The sequence below is a fragment of the Camelina sativa genome, chromosome 12 (genome assembly GCF_030686135.1).
Source record: "Camelina sativa cultivar CO46 ecotype springtype chromosome 12, ASM3068613v1".
Lineage (NCBI taxonomy): Eukaryota > Viridiplantae > Streptophyta > Magnoliopsida > Brassicales > Brassicaceae > Camelina > Camelina sativa.
Genome location: NC_141891.1, coordinates 19,275,083 through 19,296,434, shown reverse-complemented (window position 1 = coordinate 19,296,434; position 21,352 = coordinate 19,275,083). Strand labels below are relative to the sequence as shown.

At 35.6% G+C, this 21,352-nt stretch overlaps 3 protein-coding genes and 1 long non-coding RNA gene across 4 annotated transcripts; 2 read left to right on the top strand and 2 right to left on the bottom strand.

The window, feature by feature from the left end:
• Positions 1 to 837: 837 nt before the first annotated feature.
• LOC104718189 (uncharacterized) lies at positions 838 to 1,760 on the bottom strand. The gene is made up of 2 exons (XR_015573621.1): positions 1,441 to 1,760; positions 838 to 1,345 (listed from the first exon to the last, which is right to left on the bottom strand). It is a non-coding gene; the product is annotated as an uncharacterized LOC104718189 (long non-coding RNA).
• Positions 1,761 to 6,252: 4,492 nt separating this feature from the next.
• On the top strand, positions 6,253 to 8,499 carry LOC104732165 (protein LIFEGUARD 1). Its single transcript, XM_010451701.3, has 4 exons — positions 6,253 to 6,901; positions 7,331 to 7,444; positions 7,840 to 7,997; positions 8,093 to 8,499. The coding sequence occupies exons 1-4, from the start codon at positions 6,658 to 6,660 to the stop codon at positions 8,294 to 8,296; spliced, it is 720 nt and encodes a 239-aa protein (XP_010450003.2). The 5' UTR covers positions 6,253 to 6,657; the 3' UTR covers positions 8,297 to 8,499.
• Positions 8,500 to 8,553: 54 nt separating this feature from the next.
• On the bottom strand, positions 8,554 to 12,664 carry LOC104732164 (VAN3-binding protein-like). Its single transcript, XM_087478200.1, has 7 exons — positions 12,077 to 12,664; positions 11,621 to 11,731; positions 10,616 to 11,060; positions 10,103 to 10,351; positions 9,976 to 10,025; positions 9,554 to 9,611; positions 8,554 to 9,136 (listed from the first exon to the last, which is right to left on the bottom strand). The coding sequence occupies exons 1-7, from the start codon at positions 12,383 to 12,385 to the stop codon at positions 8,928 to 8,930; spliced, it is 1,431 nt and encodes a 476-aa protein (XP_087334326.1). The 5' UTR covers positions 12,386 to 12,664; the 3' UTR covers positions 8,554 to 8,927.
• A 5,787-nt stretch (positions 12,665 to 18,451) lies between these two features.
• On the top strand, positions 18,452 to 19,723 carry LOC109127966 (uncharacterized). Its single transcript, XM_087477013.1, has one exon. It carries the CDS (start codon positions 18,452 to 18,454, stop codon positions 19,721 to 19,723), a length of 1,272 nt encoding a protein of 423 aa, XP_087333139.1.
• The last annotated feature ends 1,629 nt before the right edge of the window (positions 19,724 to 21,352 follow it).

Genomic DNA, 21,352 nt, shown 5'->3' with positions numbered 1-21,352 from the left:
ATAGCTTCCACTTTTTCCCGTAAATTATTTTCACTCTTTTTTTTGAGAATAACTTTGTTTGTCCATGCGCCGAGGAATATATATTTTATTGTTCATACTAAAAATGCTTTAGTTAAGGTATGCATACTAAAATTGCTTTTTGGGTTCATTAAAAGTTTGAATGTTATGACTTTGATTGGTAACATAATTAAGGATGGCAATCGTGTTCGTTTGGTTACCTACCAACTAGATGATCGGGTAAAATGGGCGAACTAGTTTTAAGTTTTCTTCATGGCCTGGATACAAAAAAAGTTTCTTCAATGTTTTGAACTAATAAAATCCAAAGCTGAACCATAAAGAGGGAAAATATTGACATGTTCCGTTCAAATTAATTAAAATCCGCCAAGACCCTTTCTCCATTTAAGCCTTAACTGTGTAAGTAGAGTAGTTGTTGCATCACTAGTAAAAATTGATCATATAGTTAGGAGAATTTCTGTAGGTATTATGTGTTTTTTTAGCAAAAAAATATTTGTTACAATTTTGCGATAAAATAAATTAGTAACTATTTGGTTGTAGCAAATTTTTTTATTATCACAAATTGTAGCAAATTGCTACAAGTTAGATACTAGTTAATATGTAGCAATAGCTACTATTTGTGATCTACTAATGTAGCTATTAGTAACACAAAGCCTCTAAAATATGTGTAACAATTAGCTTCAAGAAGGCACAAAATGCTTGTAGTTAACTTGTAACAGTTAGCTACACAGTTAAATACTAATTAATACCACATTTGTGTATTTAATAAAAAATTTATTTGTATTTAATTATAAATTTAGTAGATTTTTGGATAAATTGAAATATTAAAAATATTATGTTTTATTATTTTGTTTGAAATCATAATACAAAAAGATATATTACATAGTAAATATACAAATAAAATAATTAAATAAAAATTACACAAATGTATTTGGGTTGTATTTTTGGTTTCCTAATGAGCTTTTTGTTTTATATCCAGCTAAAAAAAAAATTACAAAAAAGGGTCAAAATGTCTTCTTCTTCTATCATCAAGCTTCCACCATTAATGGATATTTGCTGAAACTGACAATATCAATGTGCGAATAGTATGAATATCTACAGAAACTGATAATACAAGTTTCATTGATCTGTCTATGTTCTGATTTACGTTCTTAAGACAAAAGATACTAATGCATAAACTAGAGCAATCCAAATACTGCCTAAATAGATAATCAATTGGATTATCTACTCTCGTAAGTAGTATTGCATCTGAGTCGACGAAAGCGAGTAACCATCAAATCTAGTTTTTGTTGTAGATCGAGAATGATAGAAGAGACAAAGGGTAATCTTCCTGCAAAAGAGCAAAACAACCGAAACAAATCAACCCGAAGATGACATAATCACTAAATCATTGCAAAATAAAGAACACCCAATTATATATTTTACCTTCTATGTTAATTCTTAATTTTGACCTCACCAATTTGATTTGGATCGATGCATGTGACGATTAAGAGGGGATTTATAGATGGATGAAACTGAAAATCAAGACTTCAAGGGATTGAAACTGAGGGGAATTCAGACTAAGAGGGATCGAGAGTGAAAAAGAGACAAACAAATTTGGATCTGTCTTTGAGGGTTGCTAATCGAGTTTGAGAGAGATAGAACGAAGAGAGAAGATAGAGCAAAAAAAAAAGGTTAAATTTGTGTCTGTTAGATTTATTTTAATCAACGGTCCATATTAGAAAGAACGTGATCCTTACTTTAACAGTCTAGCCAATGAAATAACAAAGAGATGTTATTAATGTCCCTTGAATTCACTCTGATCCTACGGTTTGAGAATATGCCATGTCATCTATCTGAGTGATGTCTTCCCATTGGCTCACGTTTAATGTATATTTTCTTATTCCATTTTAATCACTTTTTCTTAATTTATAATGTTTTAAAATACTATAATTAAATGGAAAATATGTTATAATAATGAGAATATGATCATAATATTTTTTAAACAAATATTTTAATTTATATTTCAATTTTTTATTAAAAAACTACAAAACACAATGTAAACTATTGATGAGATGATTTTATAATCCTAGTTTTACTTTTAGTCTGATGGTATATCAAAAATTAAATGATACTATAATACATGATTTTAAAAATTAAATGATATTATAATACATGATTTTTGTAGTAAATGATATTTATCTTATATTTGTAGATAGTTTTGCAACTTGTTTGATTAGACAATCACTACCATATTGCTGCTACATATGTATTTAGAGCAAAATAAAAAAGTTTTTGTCACACAAGCATCACTCTGTAGCTAAATTGTAGTTAAATTGCGACGATCATTTTCTGAATGGTATTGCTACGCGTTAAAATTGTCGCAACAGTTACTAACAATTCATAGCAAAAGTATTATACTATTAATCTATTTTTTTATAATTATTTTCAAAATATTTATTACATCTTGCGACTCATGTTGTGGGTAATGACGCTACAATATGGTGCGTCACAAATTATGTAACAATTTTATTACAAAATATTTTGGTAACTATCTGTCACTATTTATACACGTTTTCTCACAAAATAGCTACAAAATAAATTACTTCATATATTGTAACAAATTTGTTACATTATGTAGCTATATTTTGCTACAATTATTTCAGTAACAGATACCCGTAACTATTTAAACGATTTTTACTAGTGTTGATAGAACATACTTTTAACTAATTCTATTTGTAACTTGCATCATCTGTTAGATCAAAACTAATTGATGATAAATAAATTCGTAAGTTTTAAAATTAATATACAAAATTTTGAAAAATATTTAATAGTAGTTTTTGAAATATTTTTTTTGGTAAATTTAAGAATATTAATCAAAAATATTTAGTAATTGGAGTTAGAAATAGTACTCCCTCCCATTTTTATTAGTTATTATTCTAGAGCTTTTCATAAAAATTAAGAAATTAGATAAATATTATATTATATCCTCGTTTGACTATTAGAATTTTTTTTTAAAAAAAATTCATTTAGTAAGGGACAAATGAAATAATTTTATACTAAAAATCACATTGGAAAACAAAAACAACAACTAAAATAAAACAAAAAATTAAGCCCGATAACTATTTTAAAACAAAGAAAGTGATAAATAATCTTTGAAAGCAAATGTGTTTTATAACAAGTATATTAAAATTAAAAGATACTGTAGTAGTATATATTAGTAAGAGAAAGATATAGACTTATCAAATTAAGCATTAGCAACAATTACTTTCTAATTAAAAACATATTAAGATATTGTATTTATCTTCTTCTTTTTCATTTAATTTAGCCAATCATTCCCCATTCAAACGAAGGAGCTACTATAAGTTTAGCGCCGTCAAACCCAATAGTTTTTGATTAAAAACGCTTAACCAATAAACAAAGCAACCAAGAAAAAATAACAAAATATAACTATGAAATACATAGGTTTTTTTTCTCGAGCGCCGCTCTCCTCTCCCAACAGAAAAACCCTAGACACTTTTTTCAGATCTGAGACCGGGAAGTCACTCTAGTGGTTAGCACTTCTCGCCGATGCCGTGAGTGGCTTCCCCTTTCGTTTTGTGCTGTAGTTTTTTTGGTTCTGCAATTCGTCATTCTCTTGTAGTTCGTTGGAGAAGAGTTTACTCTGATAGAATTGGTAGATATTTACAGCGAAGGTGTTTAGATCCGTCGGTGGTCATCTTCTCCAGAGAGGGTTGTTGTTGGGTGTCCGAGATCTGTAGATCTGGCGGGTGCTCTGTTTTTTTTGGTGGATTTCGAGATGGGGTTTTCGTGAATCCATGGCCATGGTCTCGCCTGTTTCTGTTGTCCGGTAAGCCGGTCTTTTGGCCGTTCTTCTTCGACGTTTTGCTAGAGTTAGATGGAATCGCTTTATTTGGTTGTTATTAGTGGTAGATTTATGGTGGTCCTTAGTAGTATCGAGCAGATTTGGTAGCTTTCGTTTGGGAGGTTTCGACTCCTTGCTAGGCAGAGGGTTCGTTTTGCTTGAATGTGATGGTAGAATCTTAAGTTTGTCGAGTCCTTTCTTCTTCTTGTTGTGCTTAGTGGGTGATAGCTTTCTCCTTTTTCGTCGGTTTCGTTTTTGAGATTGGTGTTTCTTCGAGAAGTTAAGCCTCGCTCCTCGCGTTTTGAAGACTTCTTTTTTGACGTTCATGGGCGTGTCAACGTCGTCGTCACGACATCCTTGGTAAATCTCATTCGTTTGTGCGTTAGAAGAAGAGGTTCTTTGCTTTCTTAGTTCTATTGTTTCCCTTAAAGTTTTGTAGCCGGTTGCTTTTGCTTTTAGATTAAGGTTGTTGTCCCCTTTCGATTTTGTTTTCAAATGTTGTTGTTATGTATGATTTTACATAGTTTCCGGGGAAATCTTGTTTTCCTCCGGCCTTTGTCTCTGGGGACATTCTTGTAGTCCGCCGGCTTAAGCCTTCCCTCTTTTGGGTGTAGTATTCTACCTTGTATTCTACCTTGGTTTGGAACCAAGTTTATCAATAACAACGTCAGTTGACAAAAAAACTACGAAATATACCAATTCTCTAATAACAGACTTAAAACCACACAAATTTTTGACTTTTTTTTACTACCTACACAAACTTGTTAATAAACCTTGACCAACAACAGCCACACGAATTATTAAAATCGAAGACGCTATATTCACAAGTAGCATTGTGTGAAAAGGGAAAAGAAATTGTTGTCCTCTGAACTTCTAACATATTCTGGTTATGATCCAGATGAATGCTTAACAGTGAACTTCTAACAGTGAAGTGATGAGCCAACAATATCTAGCAATTAAACAACAATATTTATTTTCAACACAGAAAAAAAGGCAATAATCACAATCTCACGAGAAGCCATAAAAGGAATAAAAATGAGAAGCATATATACACATGTGGATGTCGTTAGTGTTATTAATTTGCTTTAGGAATCATAAATAAGATATTAATGGTAATAGTAAATGTGGTGACTTTTGAAAAAGAACTGAAAATGAGAAGTGCATTGTCAAATCTATCGCATCAAACGATACTTTTTTCATATAGTTTTAGATAAACATCAGAGAACAGTCTTTGAGTAGGTTCATAGACACCTCCTACACTTGGAAACTTCAATTAATTCTTCTCTACCCCACTTTTTATTATTTTATCAATTTCTTCATACAAACAAATGTATAAAAGTTCATAAATTCCTGGTAAGTTGTAACTCTTCTAACCCAATGGGCTTTTGGTTGTATGTTGGAGTATTCCCTAGTTTCCAATGAACTTCAATTCGCCTTAATAGTTTATAGGTTCGGCCCTCTCGTTCTACTATTGTTGGAGTCCGGAGATGGTTCGACTTAGTTGATTACTACACAATACACACAGTCATAGACTCATAGTTTCCATTGATGTCTTGTTTAGTAGCATCTTCATCCATTGATTTTTACCATTTCTTCATATTTAGATATCTTAAAAACTCTTGATAGTAGTTGGCATTTTAATAACCTCCATCTCCATCTTGGGTCATGGTAACCCATATAGATTTTATTTTTCAAAACCTAGATATATAGTACAGTTTAATAAATTTCTAGCCCTATATAAATCTTACCATCTTGGATCATGAGTTGTTATATGTACCTCGTCTAGTATGTTGATAATCTTTATTTTTTAGGTTCACAACTGATTATTTGTTTATCTAATTTTCTCAATTAAGTCCATTTCCTATATTAATCTAATATTCTCAAACTTATGGCCCATATATATATATATATTTTTTCTTGATCAATTAGTCAGATTCTAACACTTTTTAGACCATTTAGATAATCTTACGACTTTGAGCAGTGACAATATGATTGGTTTGTTGGAATAAACAAAAAAAGACGAATTGTTTCACTGTATTGAATGTCTCTTTCTTGTTTTAAAGTATATTTTGGAGTTATAGACTAGTGAGCTTTCTAAATTTCTTAAAATCATACATTAGATACACTTCATCAACTCAACTAGATGGTCATTTTCTTAGTCTTAGATAACTAAGATAAGCATGTATATCTTAAAAGAAAAAAAAAAAACAAACACACGTAATTAGTAGTTTGTTAACAATTATAGAAGTTAGGTAACAAGTGTAATGTCATTATGTAGCATGTTAGCATTGGTAGGTATCACTAATGAGACTGCATTACCAATATAAGTAGTAAATCTCTATAAACAGTACAACAAGCTTTAATATGTACACTCTGGTTCCTTTTCCATTCCCATGCAAAAGAATATATAAACGACAAAACCCACACAACCAGCACTATGCTACGTGGCGTATTATGATTGGTTTGTCTGGAGAAAGCAAATAAACAGACAGAGCAGTGTTTGCAGAAACACACATAATTTCCCGGCAATGCAATGTTTGGTTACGCAGTCACCCGGGAAAAAAACGCGTCCGATAGTATTCCACCTGGCGGAATTTAATTGGTTAGTTAGTGTAACAACAATGACGGAACAGTAACACAAGCATTACCTCTCCACTTTTCAATTTTCCCCAGTCACTTCACTTTCTTGGTAGTTTCCTAAGAAACTCTCTCAAAAACCTCATTTACTTCTCTTCATCTTCTTCTTCCCTCAGAGCTTTGGTTTTGTGAGATTTCAACAAACACACAAAAAAAAAAAAATGGCGAAATCTGACATTGAAACTGGTGGTAGTGGTAACGAGGGGCTGTATCCAAACATGAAAGAGAGCTCGGAGCTTCGTTGGGCTTTCATAAGGAAAGTGTACACCATCTTGTCTCTTCAGCTTCTCCTCACCGTCGGTGTCTCCGCCGTGTTCTTCTTCGTCCGTCCGATTCCTGTCTTCATCACCGAGACTACCACTGGACTCGTCGTCTTCTTCGTCATCCTCCTCCTTCCTCTCTTCCGTTACGTCTCCTTTTTTCATATATTTCTCTTGTTGATCTTTTGATTTCATGCTTAGTTAGGGTTGTTTTAGCTCTGTTGGGTTAAGTCTTACCTACATTTCATCATCGTTCGTCGCTTAGGGCTTTTGAGTTACTTGTTCGATTCACCGAAAAAGAAAAGCTTTAGGATTTAGATCCATGTAGTAGTGTTCGTTCACTTTGCTACTATTGTGTTTCGTTGATTCTTTGTTAAGATGACTTATTAGATCCATGTACTTTTCATGACTTAGGGGCTATACTTGTTTCGCTGATGTAGTGATGTTGTATACCTTACTCTCTTCTGCTTGATTCATCGCTTGAAAGCTACTGTTTTTGTTTATAGAGTGTGTTTTGGAAGTTTCACTGAGTGATTTGGATTTTGATGAGGTTTGTTTATTGATGTGTTTGTAGTGCTGTGGCCTCTGTTGGCTTTTGAGAAGAAGCATCCCATTAACTGCATTGTCCTGGCCATCTTCACTCTCTCCATTTCCTTCGCTGTTGGGATTTGCTGCTCTCTCTCCAAAGGTAATGGATGGATACAGAGATATCATACTTGCTCTGCTTCTTCTAGTGTTGATTGTCTTATTTTGCCTTGGACTGTTCTCTGTTTGAAATAGTCAACCTAACTCTGGACAACAAGTTCATTGTGGATATAGTGTTGCATCTAGATCTTTGTTTCATATGTAGTCTTGGTATGATCTGTGAATAGCTAGGTAGTACTGTTTTCAAAATCATAATAGTTGAAATTTAGTAACTTGTTGGTTTAAACATTGTGAATCATTAAAAAGAGGAACAGCGTAAGAAGAGGTGATTCTTGCTTTTGTCAAGAAACTTATTAACTTTACCTCTGTTTCTATAACAAAAGAACAATGCGATTTGATTGATGGTTAGAATCTAATTCAAGTCTTGTGAAAACACAGGGAAGATTGTTATGGAGGCTGCAATTCTCACAGCTGCGATGGTCTTTGGGCTGACGATCTACACCTTCTGGGCAGTAAAGAGAGGCCATGATTTCTCCTTCCTTGGACCATTCCTCTTTGGTTCACTCCTCATTATCCTTGTCTTCACTCTGCTCCAGGTACTACCAGAACCAACTAACTCTCCAATCTATTCATAGTCTTGGGAGTATTGAGATATATTACTATTACAAGCTAACCGATGAAATGAATGCAGATCTACTACCCTCTCGGGAAGCTAACATCGATGATATTCAGCGGTGTAGCATCAATCGTGTTCTGCGGATACATCATCTTTGACACAGACCAGCTGATCAAGAAACTCAACTACGACGAGTATATCATTGCTGCGATCCGTCTTTACCTGGACGTCATGAATCTCTTCCTCAATCTCCTTGGCATCATGAGCAACGGCCAGTAGTGACATGTGGTTTCATCTTCTCTGATGGTGTCGTTACTATCCTACTAATTCTAGACATAGATTTATCGAGTATTAAGAAGACAAATATTATAGTGTTTTACTGCTTGATAAAGTTTTTAACAATACCAAAACATTCTTTATAAGCAGTTATAAGTATAACATGTGAGAAACGATCCTTTGATGATATATTTGTTTTCTTGTGACTTGTGAGTTGGATAAGCTCAGCTTCTTTGCATAATGGATAGTTCCAACAATAATGGGACAAAAAAGAAGCATATTTGATGTTCCCAACAAATATGAAAATGGACCCATTCATTTTTTTAAAATATTTATCTATTACTTCAACTTTGTTTTTTTATACAAAAGAACACCACCAACAACAAAAAAATTATTAATCTAAGAAACATAAAAATCACAGATCATCCCACCCCACCCCACTAAGTTTTGTTTACCCCAAATCCTTACTCACCTTTGTGTTGAAATCTTGACTGGTAGGTCCATTTCATACTATACCCAACCCAAAAAACCATTACCTTAAAAGAACCCCCTAGAATTTCAGATTGACCCCATAAGTTAAAAAAAAAAACTCACACTTACTTAAACCAAGCAGGCCATTGAACGGTTTTATTCACTACATCCTAAACTTCCTCTCAGCAGCAAGAACAAGAAGCCTTGATACACCTTGTGTCCACATTTCGTACTCCCTTTGGCTCTTGACCTCAAATTCCACATCACCTCGCAGAACCGTCTTCAAACCAAAGTATCTCAGATCATCTCCTCCCTCTAGCAAATGTCGTCCGGGCCAGGCCGGGACATTCTTGATTACTTCAAGCACAATGTCTGTTACAAAATTGGGAATATTAGTAAAATAATTAGTGAAAGAGTCTTCAAGTTCACATTCAAAAGAAAGACAAAAAAGTAAAAGATTGAGGGGATTTGATCCTCTATAGTTTACTTTAGTCACATATACACTTTTGCTTTTTTCCTTTTTTAGTCTCGAATCCCCAAATCCAAAGCAGACCCACATCAAAGTTTTGAATTCTCTTTACCAGGGTTCACATATAATTGACTCATTGACAGTAGATAGTGACAAAAAGTGCAGCTTTCAATATCAAACTACAATCGATTAGAAGAATCATTTTTAATGTCTTTGAAGGAATTAGAGAAATCTTTAACCACTCTAATCAGGTTTTAAACGTTTGTAGTTAAGGAAAGAGGTGTTATACTTGTATGTAATAGAAGTAAATGATATCTTACTTTTTTTCTTCTTGGTGAAGGTTCCTCCAACATGCCTGCTCTTCATCTTTAACATTACCTGTAAGTTCAATAGATCAAAACAATGAATAACAAATAAGCGATTTGATTCTCTAAGAGATGCTTAAGCAAAGACAAAAGTGGATCCCATGACTTCATTTTCAGCATCATTGTCATAACAGTACTTTTTTTTTTAGCTTTAGTTTTTGTTTCTACTTTCTCTTCTTTTTCTGCCGTTTGAAATTTCTCTTTTCTCATCTTTTTGTGTGTTTCATATAACAAAGTTTACATCCATGTGAAGTAACTAAAGATTCCCCACTGATTCACAAATAATTTGGCTCTCTTTAATCTTTTTCATCAGATCAACGATCATATCTAAAGTGAACCGAAACTCGAGGCACCATAAGGGAAACAAAAATCTTTACCTGATTCGTTTTGTTGATGTAAACAGACACTATTTTCCAGTGGAGATCACCTGCAAAAGTCACACAACATTAGACAAAAGATCTAGAACTAAAGTGTAAAATGTACATAATACTGAACTTTTGTTACCTTTGCGAGTGCGTTTGAGGAGTTCGCAACCTCTAGCGAGCCATTCTCGGCTGCAAGTTCCCAAGAAATTCTCCTGTTGTACAAGTTCACCACTGTGACTACTGCTTGAGCTTCCATTGCTACCATTAACATTGTTGTTGCTGCATCCTCCAGTAGAAGTAGTGAGTCCTTTGTCCATTGGAATCACTGATGCAATGTTCCACACTTCCTTCATTGCCCTCGCCTTCAATGTCTGCACTCCTCTTAAAGCTACACCAAAAATACACAATCATGTAACCCAAATTTAACTATGATTCCTTCATAAAGTTCCAATTTTTAGCCAATCCCTAGATCAATTCTATCATTTCCTTCATCAAAATCAGAACTTTAGCAGACACCATCACACCTAAAATCAAATAATTCGATTTCTCTATCAAGTTCCAACTTTTGAGTCAATCAAATCCCTAAATCAATTGCATCAAAATCAAAACTTTTTCACAAACCATTAACAGAGTTTGGAGTTACTAAACAAACCTGTAGCTGCTCCAGCAGTGAGAGTCATGATATCTCCAGCAGAACGAACATTAACAGCAGAGCTAACAACAGAGGCCAAATACTCTCTCTCAGCTCCCATAACTTCAGCAGCCTCCACACACTGAGCAGCCACAAGGGTCGCAGCAGAAGCAACCGCCATGTCGGTTTTAGCCATCTGCTCATCCTTTCCGCAGCTAGAAGACGCAGCAGTAGCTGCTGCAATGGCAGCGACAGCTGCAGCCACGCCAGCAACAGAGACAGCAGCGTGAATCTGAGCGTTGTGAGCCCGAGTCTCCTCTTTCTTCTTCTCCCTCCGATCCTTAAGCCAACGTCCCACCGTCTTGGACTGTGTCGCTGTGACCGTTATAGTCCCCGGAGTAGTCGCCGTTGAACGGAACTGAGAGTTTATATTGTTCAGTGAATTGTTATTCGCTCTGCAAAATTGCTGCATTTCAAGAAACGAAAAAAAGATTAAAAATTCGAGACTTTTAATTTAAAGATTCGCCAGAAATGGATAAACAAAAGAGTGAAGCAAAATCTAAAAAAGGGAAAAAATATTTAAGAAGAAGAGTGGTGAACAAGAAAAAGACAAAATCAAATCAAGTAAAGGAGATTGCTTTAGACCAAAGTGTAGTCACTAAAATAATACTTAAATAAAAAAAAAACCAATCTTGAGCATATTCGTTAATGGGTTTAAGGAATTAGTTTTGGAACAAACAATCGAAATTAGTATAAAATTGAAATGAAATGATGAGTAATCATCGGAAACAGTAGTGGGAGAAAGACATGATCTCTGGGTATGGTTGGATAAAGAGAAAGGTTATAGTGAAGATTCTTTTTTTGATTTTCACTGTCTCTCATTGTGTACCCAAAAATGTCAGTGACGCAGTCGAAAACATTTACATAGAGAGAACCACCAAAAAAAAGAAAACGCAGAAACCCAAAATACATGCTTTAGAATAGTCACAAAACCCAAATTAAAAGGTTATGAAAAAACTAAGAAACCTTAATGTCGTCGGATTCGGGAGGAGACACAGGAGGACTGTCGGTCAATGAACCGTTGAGTGGACCACTACTATGTGATAGCCGACCAGATGTTCTTGGTGACACTTCTTGCTGCCAACACAAAAAAAAAAAAAAAAAAAAAAAAAAAGTTAAAGGATGAGACAAAAGTAGAATGAAGAAGAGATGATGATGACAAATCCATGAACTTGTGATTATGTTACTAGGGTCCCCAGAAAGCGAGTGTGTAGCTAAAAATCATAACTTTTTTTTTTTTTTGTTGATTAATAATTATAATTATTGCGCGTGAATATTTTCACTTCATTAAGATTTATGAAACATATGATTTGCTAAAAATTGAAACTTTAATTAGTATGAAAATTTGGCAGTATCTTTGAGAATGCTTAGTTTTGTCCGCAAATGCTCTGTTTTTATCTGAAACAGAGGAAACAGACTTACAGAGTGAGACAAGATACGATCCATGACCATTTGAGAAGTTTCCGAACAAGCAAAGGAGAAAGGGTTCCCGGATACAAGTCCGATGTCCTCGCCGTCGACGTCTCCGGTGGGGATGGGTTCTTCTGCTTCTTCTTCTTCTTCTTCGGTTTTGGAGAGGAGGATCTGAGGATTAGGTGGTGTTAAAGCCTTGGAGACTTCGAGAGCAGAGACGCTCCATGAACGAGCTAGGAACTCCATAGGCTCGAGTGGTGTCTCCGGTGGACGGTAAACCGGGTCGGGTCTCCATGTCGAAACCATGGGTTTTTCCATTTTTTCAGAGAGAGAAAGAGAGAGAGAGAGTGTGATGAGTGAATAGAGAGATAAAAAGAGAGAGAGAGAGAGAGAGAGAGAGAGAGAGAGAGAGTGATGTTGTGGGGAGGGGAGAGTTTTGATGGAAGTGAAAGGTTGTCAATGGGGGGCGATGCGATTTATAGAGTGACAAGTGACACCGAAGCTGTATTTTCTCATCAGTACTCTTCTCTCTGCTTTTTCCTTCTCTTCCGTTTTTTTTTTCTTTCCTGCTTTTTCATATTCTCTCTCTTCTGCCTCAAAAAGAAAATTAAAAATTACCCATTATTATTACTTTTTTAAATTATCAAATTATACACCAGTATATGTTTTTTTTTTTTTTCTGTTTTCTTTTTTATTAAAGTTTTTTCACTGGTGTTTTTGATATTCCTAAAAAAGAAAGAACTGGTTAAAATTAAAATTTTCTATGGTTGAAACAGACTTGCAAACAAAAGATAAATGTTTTACTCTTTTTGATATAAAATACAGCTTTATAAAATATCTATCTTTTTTTTATAAGTCTGTTTCAAACCTTGAAAATTAATAACCAATTCGACATAAATATTTATCGTAAAAACAAGGCAACTATAATGTTTCATGTTGTACTCTCTTTTTTTTTTTTTTTTTTTGGCAATTGTTGTATTGCTCTATTTGGAATACACGAAATCAGTATACATATGGTTCAAATGTTTCGAAAATTTTGCCACGTTTCATTGGAAGAACTGTTGCTTTGTCTGCAAATCGAATGCAGAACAGTTCTATACTGTTAACTGTTTGAGTTTATAATCCAATGATTTTTTTTTTTTTTTTTAATTGGCCTGGGTTGTAATGACAAGGATAATTCATAGATAATAAATTAATAACCCGACCGAAAAGATAAGGGGCTAAATGAAAGAGACTTATAAATAGAAATGCACAGATTTTTAATTGGATTTGATAAGTGTGTTTGAGGGTTTTATTAGTATAGAGGACATAAATGAGAAGTCAGAAGAGTGACCTCTCACACTATCTCGTATCTTTCACGAGTAAACCTACGAAAGGCATGGAAGAGAAGGTCTCTCCGTCGATCGATCTTGATCTATCAAGTATCAACTAACTACTTCGAGTAAATTATTAATTATTCGATCGACTGATATTTTTTTCTAGCTAGACTTTGATTTTGGTTGTTAGCATGCATCTTGGCAATAAAAGTAACATGTAAACAAGTTTGAGTTAAACAACAATCCCATGTTATCTATGTTACGTTATGGTTCGTACGTCACTCAGCTCGTTATAGTTCTTCTATACATGAACCATAAGCTCATATCTTTTTTTTTTTTTTCTTTTTTTTTTTTACTCAAGCAAAACTGTTACAAGCACAAACATGGTTAACGTTAATTCAAACACCATTTCACTAAGTATAGGGATGGATTTTTTTTTTTTTTACCGGGCTAGATCTTGAGCCGAAACTCGAAATTAATTTTAGAAGCCTATATATAAAAAAAAAACTGGATATTTTCTCCTTTTAAGAGTATATATATACTTTAAACCAAACAATTTTCGTAGATTGGTGAAACTCGTTCTTTGGTCTTGCAAGGGGTAAAAACATGTCACACATATCATGAATTTACTTTTTCAACACATCATATACTAGTCATGTATAGTGGTGTCATAGCCTCATATGAAGACTGTATTAATATGGTTCAGTCCATAATTATCTCATTGGCAATCAAAGTAAGCACATACATGAACTTAGATTCTGAAGTATCTCGATTAGTTATTATGCTTGGACTTCGAAGTAATATATATAGCTAACCTGAGATTATTAAGATGATAGTATATATTAGTATAGTTGTGCACAATAAGGAATTTCGTATTTCTAGAATTACCAATACGTAGTAATTACACAAATAGAAACACCTGGATGATTACAAAAGTCTAAGAGTAAATAAAGTTGGACAAACTGAAGTTCTTTAAAGTGAGTAAACACAAACTAAGGGAAAATACTAGTAAAAAGAAAAAGCTAAATTTTAAAACGGTACGTGGTGTTGGACTGGAAAACTACACTCCACTCCAACTTATTTGTACGTTAGATTAGATTCTCAAATATCTGATCGTCTTCTCTACTTCTATGCACACAAAAAGTGAATGCGTCCGTACATTCAGTTTCACAATATTCATGTCAAATGCACCCTCGTTTCCCAATCTAATTACTCTTTGTATATTATGCATCTTCATAGTTTTCTCCTTTGATAGGATTGCAAAACTCAAATACTTTTTGTATATTTAACACAAAATGGTATATATGGATTATAAATGGTGATTTTTACCACTATAAATGGTGGTACAAAGTTGGATTATATATAACTATATAAGTGATAAAGAAGATATAATATATATATATACATATATTATATGGAACAATTACAGATTTAGGCATTTTTTGCCAGATTCTTATGGATTTAGGACTTATCATCCATACTTACAGAATTAGGCATTTTAATTTACATAATATGACGAAATTGCCCTTGAAAACTATTATATCTATTTCACGATTCTCTCTCGTCTTAGATCTCTGCGAACTTGCCGTCGCCGACCACCGTTAAATGGTCAGATCTCTTTGTCGATCCACGTCTTGCTGACCGCCGGAAATTTCGATATGTATAAAGGCATCAATTATCTCATCTTTCTCTGCAGGTTTCTTGTTTGATACATGAAAAATTGAAAGGGATTTTGATTACATTAATGTTTATGATTTGGATCCCTTGGGTTCACTAGATACTATCTCCTTAGGGTTTAGATTTCTTAATCCACAACAAAGTAGATTAATTAAACATGAATTTATTGAGTCAGAGAAGCTATAGTTTTGGTTGAGAGAGGTTTTGTCTTTCAAAAGCTAAATAATTGGTGTTAAACGTGATGGAGATGGTGCTGATGGGAAGGGGAGAAGCCATGGTTTTTATCAGGAGAGGAAGCGAATGATTTGATCGGAGGAAAAAAAATAATTATTGTTGTTCGGTGAAGAAGACAAAGAAGAGACGGTGAAGAAGACGAAGAAGAGATAGGGGCAAAACTGATTTTTTACCACTCCAAAAATACCTAAATATGAGAGTATGGACTATAGTCCCTAAATTCAAAGATTTGGCCCAATAAAGCCCTAAATCTATAAATATCCCTATATTATATAGAACCATTTACTCTTTCGATAGAATTGCAAAAATCATTTAGTTTTTGTATATTTAACAAAAAATGGTGTATATGAAATTATGAATTATAAGTGGTGATGTATTTCCACTAAATGGTGGTACAAAGTTGGATAATATATAGGTGATAAAGAAGATATATAAAATATATATTTTTGGTGGGTTTAGGTTAGAGATTGATGTCTTTTGTTTAAGGATCTCCACCAATGTTAATACATTAGTGACAGCTAAGTTTTCTCTACAGATTCCGATAGTTATATGTGAGTTTTGAATTCGGGCTACTTGTGATCTTATTAGCAAAGAGTGTGACTGGAGGTGTATCGTAGAGAACAAAAAGGATCGCCTCAGTCAGGAGAATTTGGTCCCCCATCTTGATATGGAACAGACACACTCACTCGGCTGTTAGCAGGACTGTTCTGATTTCATGCGTTTGTGATTGTTGTTATTACGATCTCTGATTTCAACTACTTTGTTTGGTACTACTACTACTCTTTTTCTTTATCAGATATTTTGTATTATATTTATTTAATATGTATCATCATATAACCATTCATTGCAGATTTTTTTTGGATTTTGTTTTGATTAATTCAACACTAGACCCTCTATATATCTCTCTCCTAAACCTTACTAGTTACTAGTATTAATTAAATCTATGGAGAGAAGAACAAAAAAGTGGTTCCGAGGAATCCATGGGAAATGTAGCTGAAGCTCATGATTTCTTATGGTCCCTCTTAATGACCACTACCATTTTACTAATCTTTTTCCCTTTCTTTTTCTATTTATATATATTTACAATATAAACACATAATAAGCATATCTAATCAGTATTCAAAAGAAACATATACAGTATTTATATAACTTACTGATAAATATACAGAAAGAAAAAGTTTAATTTTGTGGTTAATCTGTTATATCTTACTGATAACATAGATTCTAATAGTACTATATTACTACAATTATGAATATGTATATATAGTATATAATATACACACTTCGCATTGATATCTTTAGTGACACATATATAGAAACGTTTGATATGAATTTAATAGACGTGACAATAAATACAAGAGGCCATTGGGCACTAGAGAATGATAGAGAAATTTAATATATTTGTGCCTATGCGGATGGGTGGATGTGTTGGGACTCCACAATAATCTCTATCTTCAGCATCATTAAAGTTTGACACCATGCATTCCTACCTATTTTATATGCCCAGAGTCCAGGCCCCGATTTTAAACGTTTTCATTCCTTTAGACGTGCAGATCTTTTCGCAAATAGATGCATACTTTCATTATCTTTTATCAGTATGTCATCTCTATCAAACATAGGGGATAAAGAATATGCCATTCGTTCACATCTTTATGTTTTGAAAATGTGATTCCGTTAACTACAAATTTGTCCCCAAAAAAAAGTAGATTAATTAGATTAATTAGTCTTCTTCAATCTCGTAATTTAAGAGAGGTGGGCGCGTGAGTTCTACTCGCGGCTCTCTCCTCTCTCCTCCTTTCTCTTCTTCTGATCACGACTCCGTGCACCGAGTGAAAGTTCCTCCGGCGATTCCGGCGTTGAGGAGGAATTAATGGTCCATGGCGCTTCATCCGTAGTCCATTACACTTACCGGCGAGGTCACCAGATCGAAATCAAGGGAGTTTGTGGCGAGGAGACGCTTCCGCAGGACGATTCCGGTAAGAGCTCTACCGGCGGCGTGGCTTTGCGGTTAGAAGAAGGTAGTTCTCGGCGAGGAATGAGAAAGATACGGCGGTTAGATCTGAACGGCTGGAGACGCAGGAGGTTTTGTCACGGCCAGTGGTTTGACGGGGGAGATCTACTGCCGGAAAGGCAAGACTAAGCCACCGTCGATGGCTGTTTAGATCTACTCCCTACTGCTCTATCTCTATTAGATTGAATCATGGCTTCCGGATTGATAGATCGGTTTCTTCTTCCTTCTCTTCACAACTCTACGGTGGCGGGATGGTGATGGTCCTGTGTCACCGTCTCTGTTTGACTCCCGTCTTCCTGGCTCGCCGGTGGTCCTGGGCCGACGAGTATCCGCAACTTAGTGGAAAGGCGGCTGCACTAGGGTTCTCCTTTGCAGATTAGGGTTTCTAGCTCAAACCGGTTAGCTACCAGTTTAGTTTGGTATACCCGGGTCAATTTTGGTCTTTGTTATCTGGTTTGGTGTGTTGTAATCGGACTGGGCCCTAAGCGGATAATTGTATGGGCCTATTCCGGAAATAGCCCATTGGGCATATATGTTTATAAATTGAAAGCCTTTAAAAAAAAAAAAAAAGTAGATTAATTACAATTTGATTTTCTAAATGTTTTAACTGTCAAAAATAATGGAATCACATTTTCGAAATACCATTCATATCCACATAGTGCATATGACCAAACTTGTTCACGAGCAAACAATATTTAAGATGTAGAACTAAATTTACAAGAAATCTATAGTTTGAATGGTAACACTTTTTTGTTTGAATGATCTATTAACAAATCAATAAACGGAATATTAACATTTCGTTTTGAATTACTTAACTGAAGTTGATAAATTTTGTATAATTAAAAATAATCCACTATTAGACGTTTGCGTCGCCTTTTTTAATTTTGTTCAAAGAACCTATTTCCATCTAATAAAAACATTATCCTCCCAGGTACAACTATCAAGGACACTCCCCCAACCTCACCTTCCGATGCCGGTGAAGCTATTGCTCGCCGGCGTCGGGACCAAACCGTTTCCTTTCCTACTCAGCTCTTCTCTGGCCCCTTTTGTTTGTTTTACTTCAAGTTTTTTCTTCAATTTTTCCCCTTTTTAAAACTTTATATAACCCTAATAAAAATCTCTCCCGATCCAAACCATGACCATCGAATGCTTCCGCCGTGCTACCACTCACCGGAGAGTCTCTCTTCGCAAATCTCGGGAAGCCAGTCGACCCATCCCTCTCTACGGCAATCTATTGAGAATCTAGGGTTTTCCCCAGTGGACCTAGATCTCGTCGTCGAACTAAACCGAAGGCACCAGTTGTTCCCACCGCTCTGTCACTCACCGGAGATGCTTCCTTCTCTGTTTTTCCCGGGCAACTGTCACAGTCTCTGTTCATCTTGTCAATCGGTTCAAAATCTAGGATTTTCCCCAGTGGACCTAGACATTAATGACGACCTCTGCCGCGGCCACCAACAACCCCCGCCGAGCTCTCATTCACCGGAGAACATCCATGCACCGCAGCCATCTCCGCTAAACTCGGGCGGCCGACAGAACCAACTCCCATGGTGCTTCTCTCTTGGGATCCTAGGGTTTTCCCTAGTGGATTTAGGGTCCAATATAAGCCCATTAGCCCAAAAACGGTATGCACTAATATGCTCTTCTCGAGAAGGGAAAAGTAAAAAGTCGAGACTCTCTGTATCACCCCTCATGTCGTACCAGTGTCAAGCTATGTCTGCGTGCCCTCTACTCAATGGTCGAAGACTCCATCGGAGAAAGGTAATCACATTGCTGCTCTGGCTGTTCATGAATTGTGATCGGAACCTGGCTTTAGTTGATTCTAAGGGATCAAATTTGGTTTTTAAAAGCATTCTCGTGTATGGTCTTTGCTCCTTGACTGTCTCTAGCAAAAGTGGTATGTTGTATCTTGAACGCCTTATGTTCATTAACGGCTACCAATCAAGCTGGTCATCTGATGATTTACAGCATCGTACCCCAACCTCCTCCCTCACATGGATTCAAGCTGCAACTCCTGATTTTCCTCAGAATGATCCAAACCCTATGCTTTGGATGTTAAAGCAACCCCTATCTGACTACAACAACATAGTCACCCGATTCCTTGCCGTGTTGTTACTGCGGATACTCTTCGTCCCGGTGAACACCAACACATTGAATCATCTCTCAACGTCACAGTGTCTAATGACGACCATGACAACTAATCTGTCCTTTGAAGCTTTTGAGGATGGACTCTCGATTTCCATGATCTCTCATGTGCCTTTAGGCTCCCAAGCCTTTGGTCTCATAGCTCTCTTGGATCCAAAATCGATGAACTCTTGTTTACTTCTTTTTGGCATTGGGGATTGCCGTGTTATTGTAATGTCTCAAACTTTAGCAAGTTGCTCATTCTCTGTACTGATACTAGTGTTTCATATTGAATGAATGAAGACAATTGTTTGACAAAAAAAAAAAAAAGACGTTTGGCGTCATGTTGATATAATTTTTGCAGCGAATTCAACGATTTTTTTTTTCCCTTCTATTGGTTCCTATATAGATGCAATACCAAATTGTAAAGAAAAATTCTTGGTTTCACCCATAAAGGGTGAATCTCTTTTATTCACCCCCTTAATTAACCAATCAAAATACAACAAAACGCCATGTCATATCATATTGTTAAAATAATCAAAATTAAAAAAAAATAAAAACAAAACATTTTTTTTTTTGATCAAACAAAGAATTTTCATTCAAATTAATCCCCAACAGGAGATGAATTCTTACAACATGAATCACGATAAATAAAAAGAGCTAGGGATAGGAGTTCCATGAGCTTAATAAAGGAAGTAACAAACTGAAACAGTGCTACAATATTTGATAGTCCATTGAAACCGAAGTGGATTCGTATTTGAAGGCTGGCTTCATGAGATCATCCACCAATGGGTGGTCAAAGGCGGCTCTAGCAGACAATGCAGTTGAGCTTGTAGGAAGATGTTCCATGGAGGGAACATTTAAGAGGGTTGTCACCAACAGGAGGGGGTTCAATAACATGGGATCAAAGATTTTTAGGCTTTTAGGAACTAATCTTGTGATTATAGACGAAGCTAAACCTAGGAAACGCATGGAATGGGATTCAAAGCATAACGAAGCAGGTGGGTCATCCCTCACATGGCAATGTAGGTAAATGAAATCCACACAGAGCTTGTACATGGTTTGTTCCATGAGAAAATCAGCAGGCCCAAGCTTTCGGTCTAAAGGCGGTGGGTGATGCAAGGGATGAGATGGTTTCAGCATAGGATTCAAACAAGCTGTCAGATCAGAAGAAACAATAATCGGGGATCGCTGGGATTGGGAAACAAAGCGTAACAAAGCAGGTGGGTCATCCCTCATATGGCAATGGAGGTAAATGAGTTCCACACAAAGCTTGTAATCGGTTTGGTCCTAGAGAAAAATAACAGACCCAAGCTTTCTATCTAATGGCGGTAGGTGGGACAAGGAGTCGGAGTATGTAGGAAAAGGATTCAAGCAAACTGTCAGGGCAGATTCGTAGTTATGATTATACAAAACATGCATCCGGACAGAGCTAGTAAAATGATCTCGACAATCAATACTATCAAGCCACTCTATGGAAACCAATGCTCTGCTACCGAGGGTTTCCTCGTCTTGACCAAGCAAAGATAATCGGTACTAAAGAAATGAAACTTGACTTAAATCTTTCAAATCCAGAACTAGGTATAGAGGATCTAACGCTAGTCATATATTGTCGAGGGCGGTTCAGGGAATTAAATCGTTCAAGAGGCATTGATCAAGCAAAATTCAGCAGCAGGGATTCAAGGTATTTAATCGAAAGTTTCCAAAGGAAAAGCAATCGTATAGAGGTTGAGTGCACAGACCTGGGCTTTAAACGATGAGCATAAGGATCAATGGTTTTGGTATTGGGCCGGAGGATGGTTATTGGGCCTGATGGAGAAAGTAGGTCCATTAACAGGAACCCTAGATTCTCATCGGCTGAGAGAGAGATGGCGATGGAAAGGCGGCTTACAGGCGAGAAGATGTTCCGATTGGAACCACTAGACG

What these genes read in the sequence shown, in the direction of transcription:
- LOC104732165 (XM_010451701.3), top strand. Translation starts at nt 6,658, where the DNA reads ATGGCGAAATCTGACATTGAAACTGGTGGTAGTGGTAACGAGGGGCTG. An exon ending in CCTCCTCCTTCCTCTCTTCC is followed by an intron (nt 6,902 to 7,330) that starts GTTACGTCTCCT and finishes ATGTGTTTGTAG; the next exon opens with TGCTGTGGCCTCTGTTGGCT. An exon ending in TTGTCTTCACTCTGCTCCAG is followed by an intron (nt 7,998 to 8,092) that starts GTACTACCAGAA and finishes AAATGAATGCAG; the next exon opens with ATCTACTACCCTCTCGGGAA.
- LOC104732164 (XM_087478200.1), bottom strand. Translation starts at nt 12,385, where the DNA reads ATGGAAAAACCCATGGTTTCGACATGGAGACCCGACCCGGTTTACCGT. An exon ending in CACTGCTGGAGCAGCTACAG is followed by an intron (nt 10,352 to 10,615) that starts GTTTGTTTAGTA and finishes TTTTTGGTGTAG; the next exon opens with CTTTAAGAGGAGTGCAGACA. An exon ending in CTTCACCAAGAAGAAAAAAA is followed by an intron (nt 9,137 to 9,553) that starts GTAAGATATCAT and finishes ATTTTGTAACAG; the next exon opens with ACATTGTGCTTGAAGTAATC.
- LOC109127966 (XM_087477013.1), top strand. Translation starts at nt 18,452, where the DNA reads ATGCTTCCGCCGTGCTACCACTCACCGGAGAGTCTCTCTTCGCAAATC.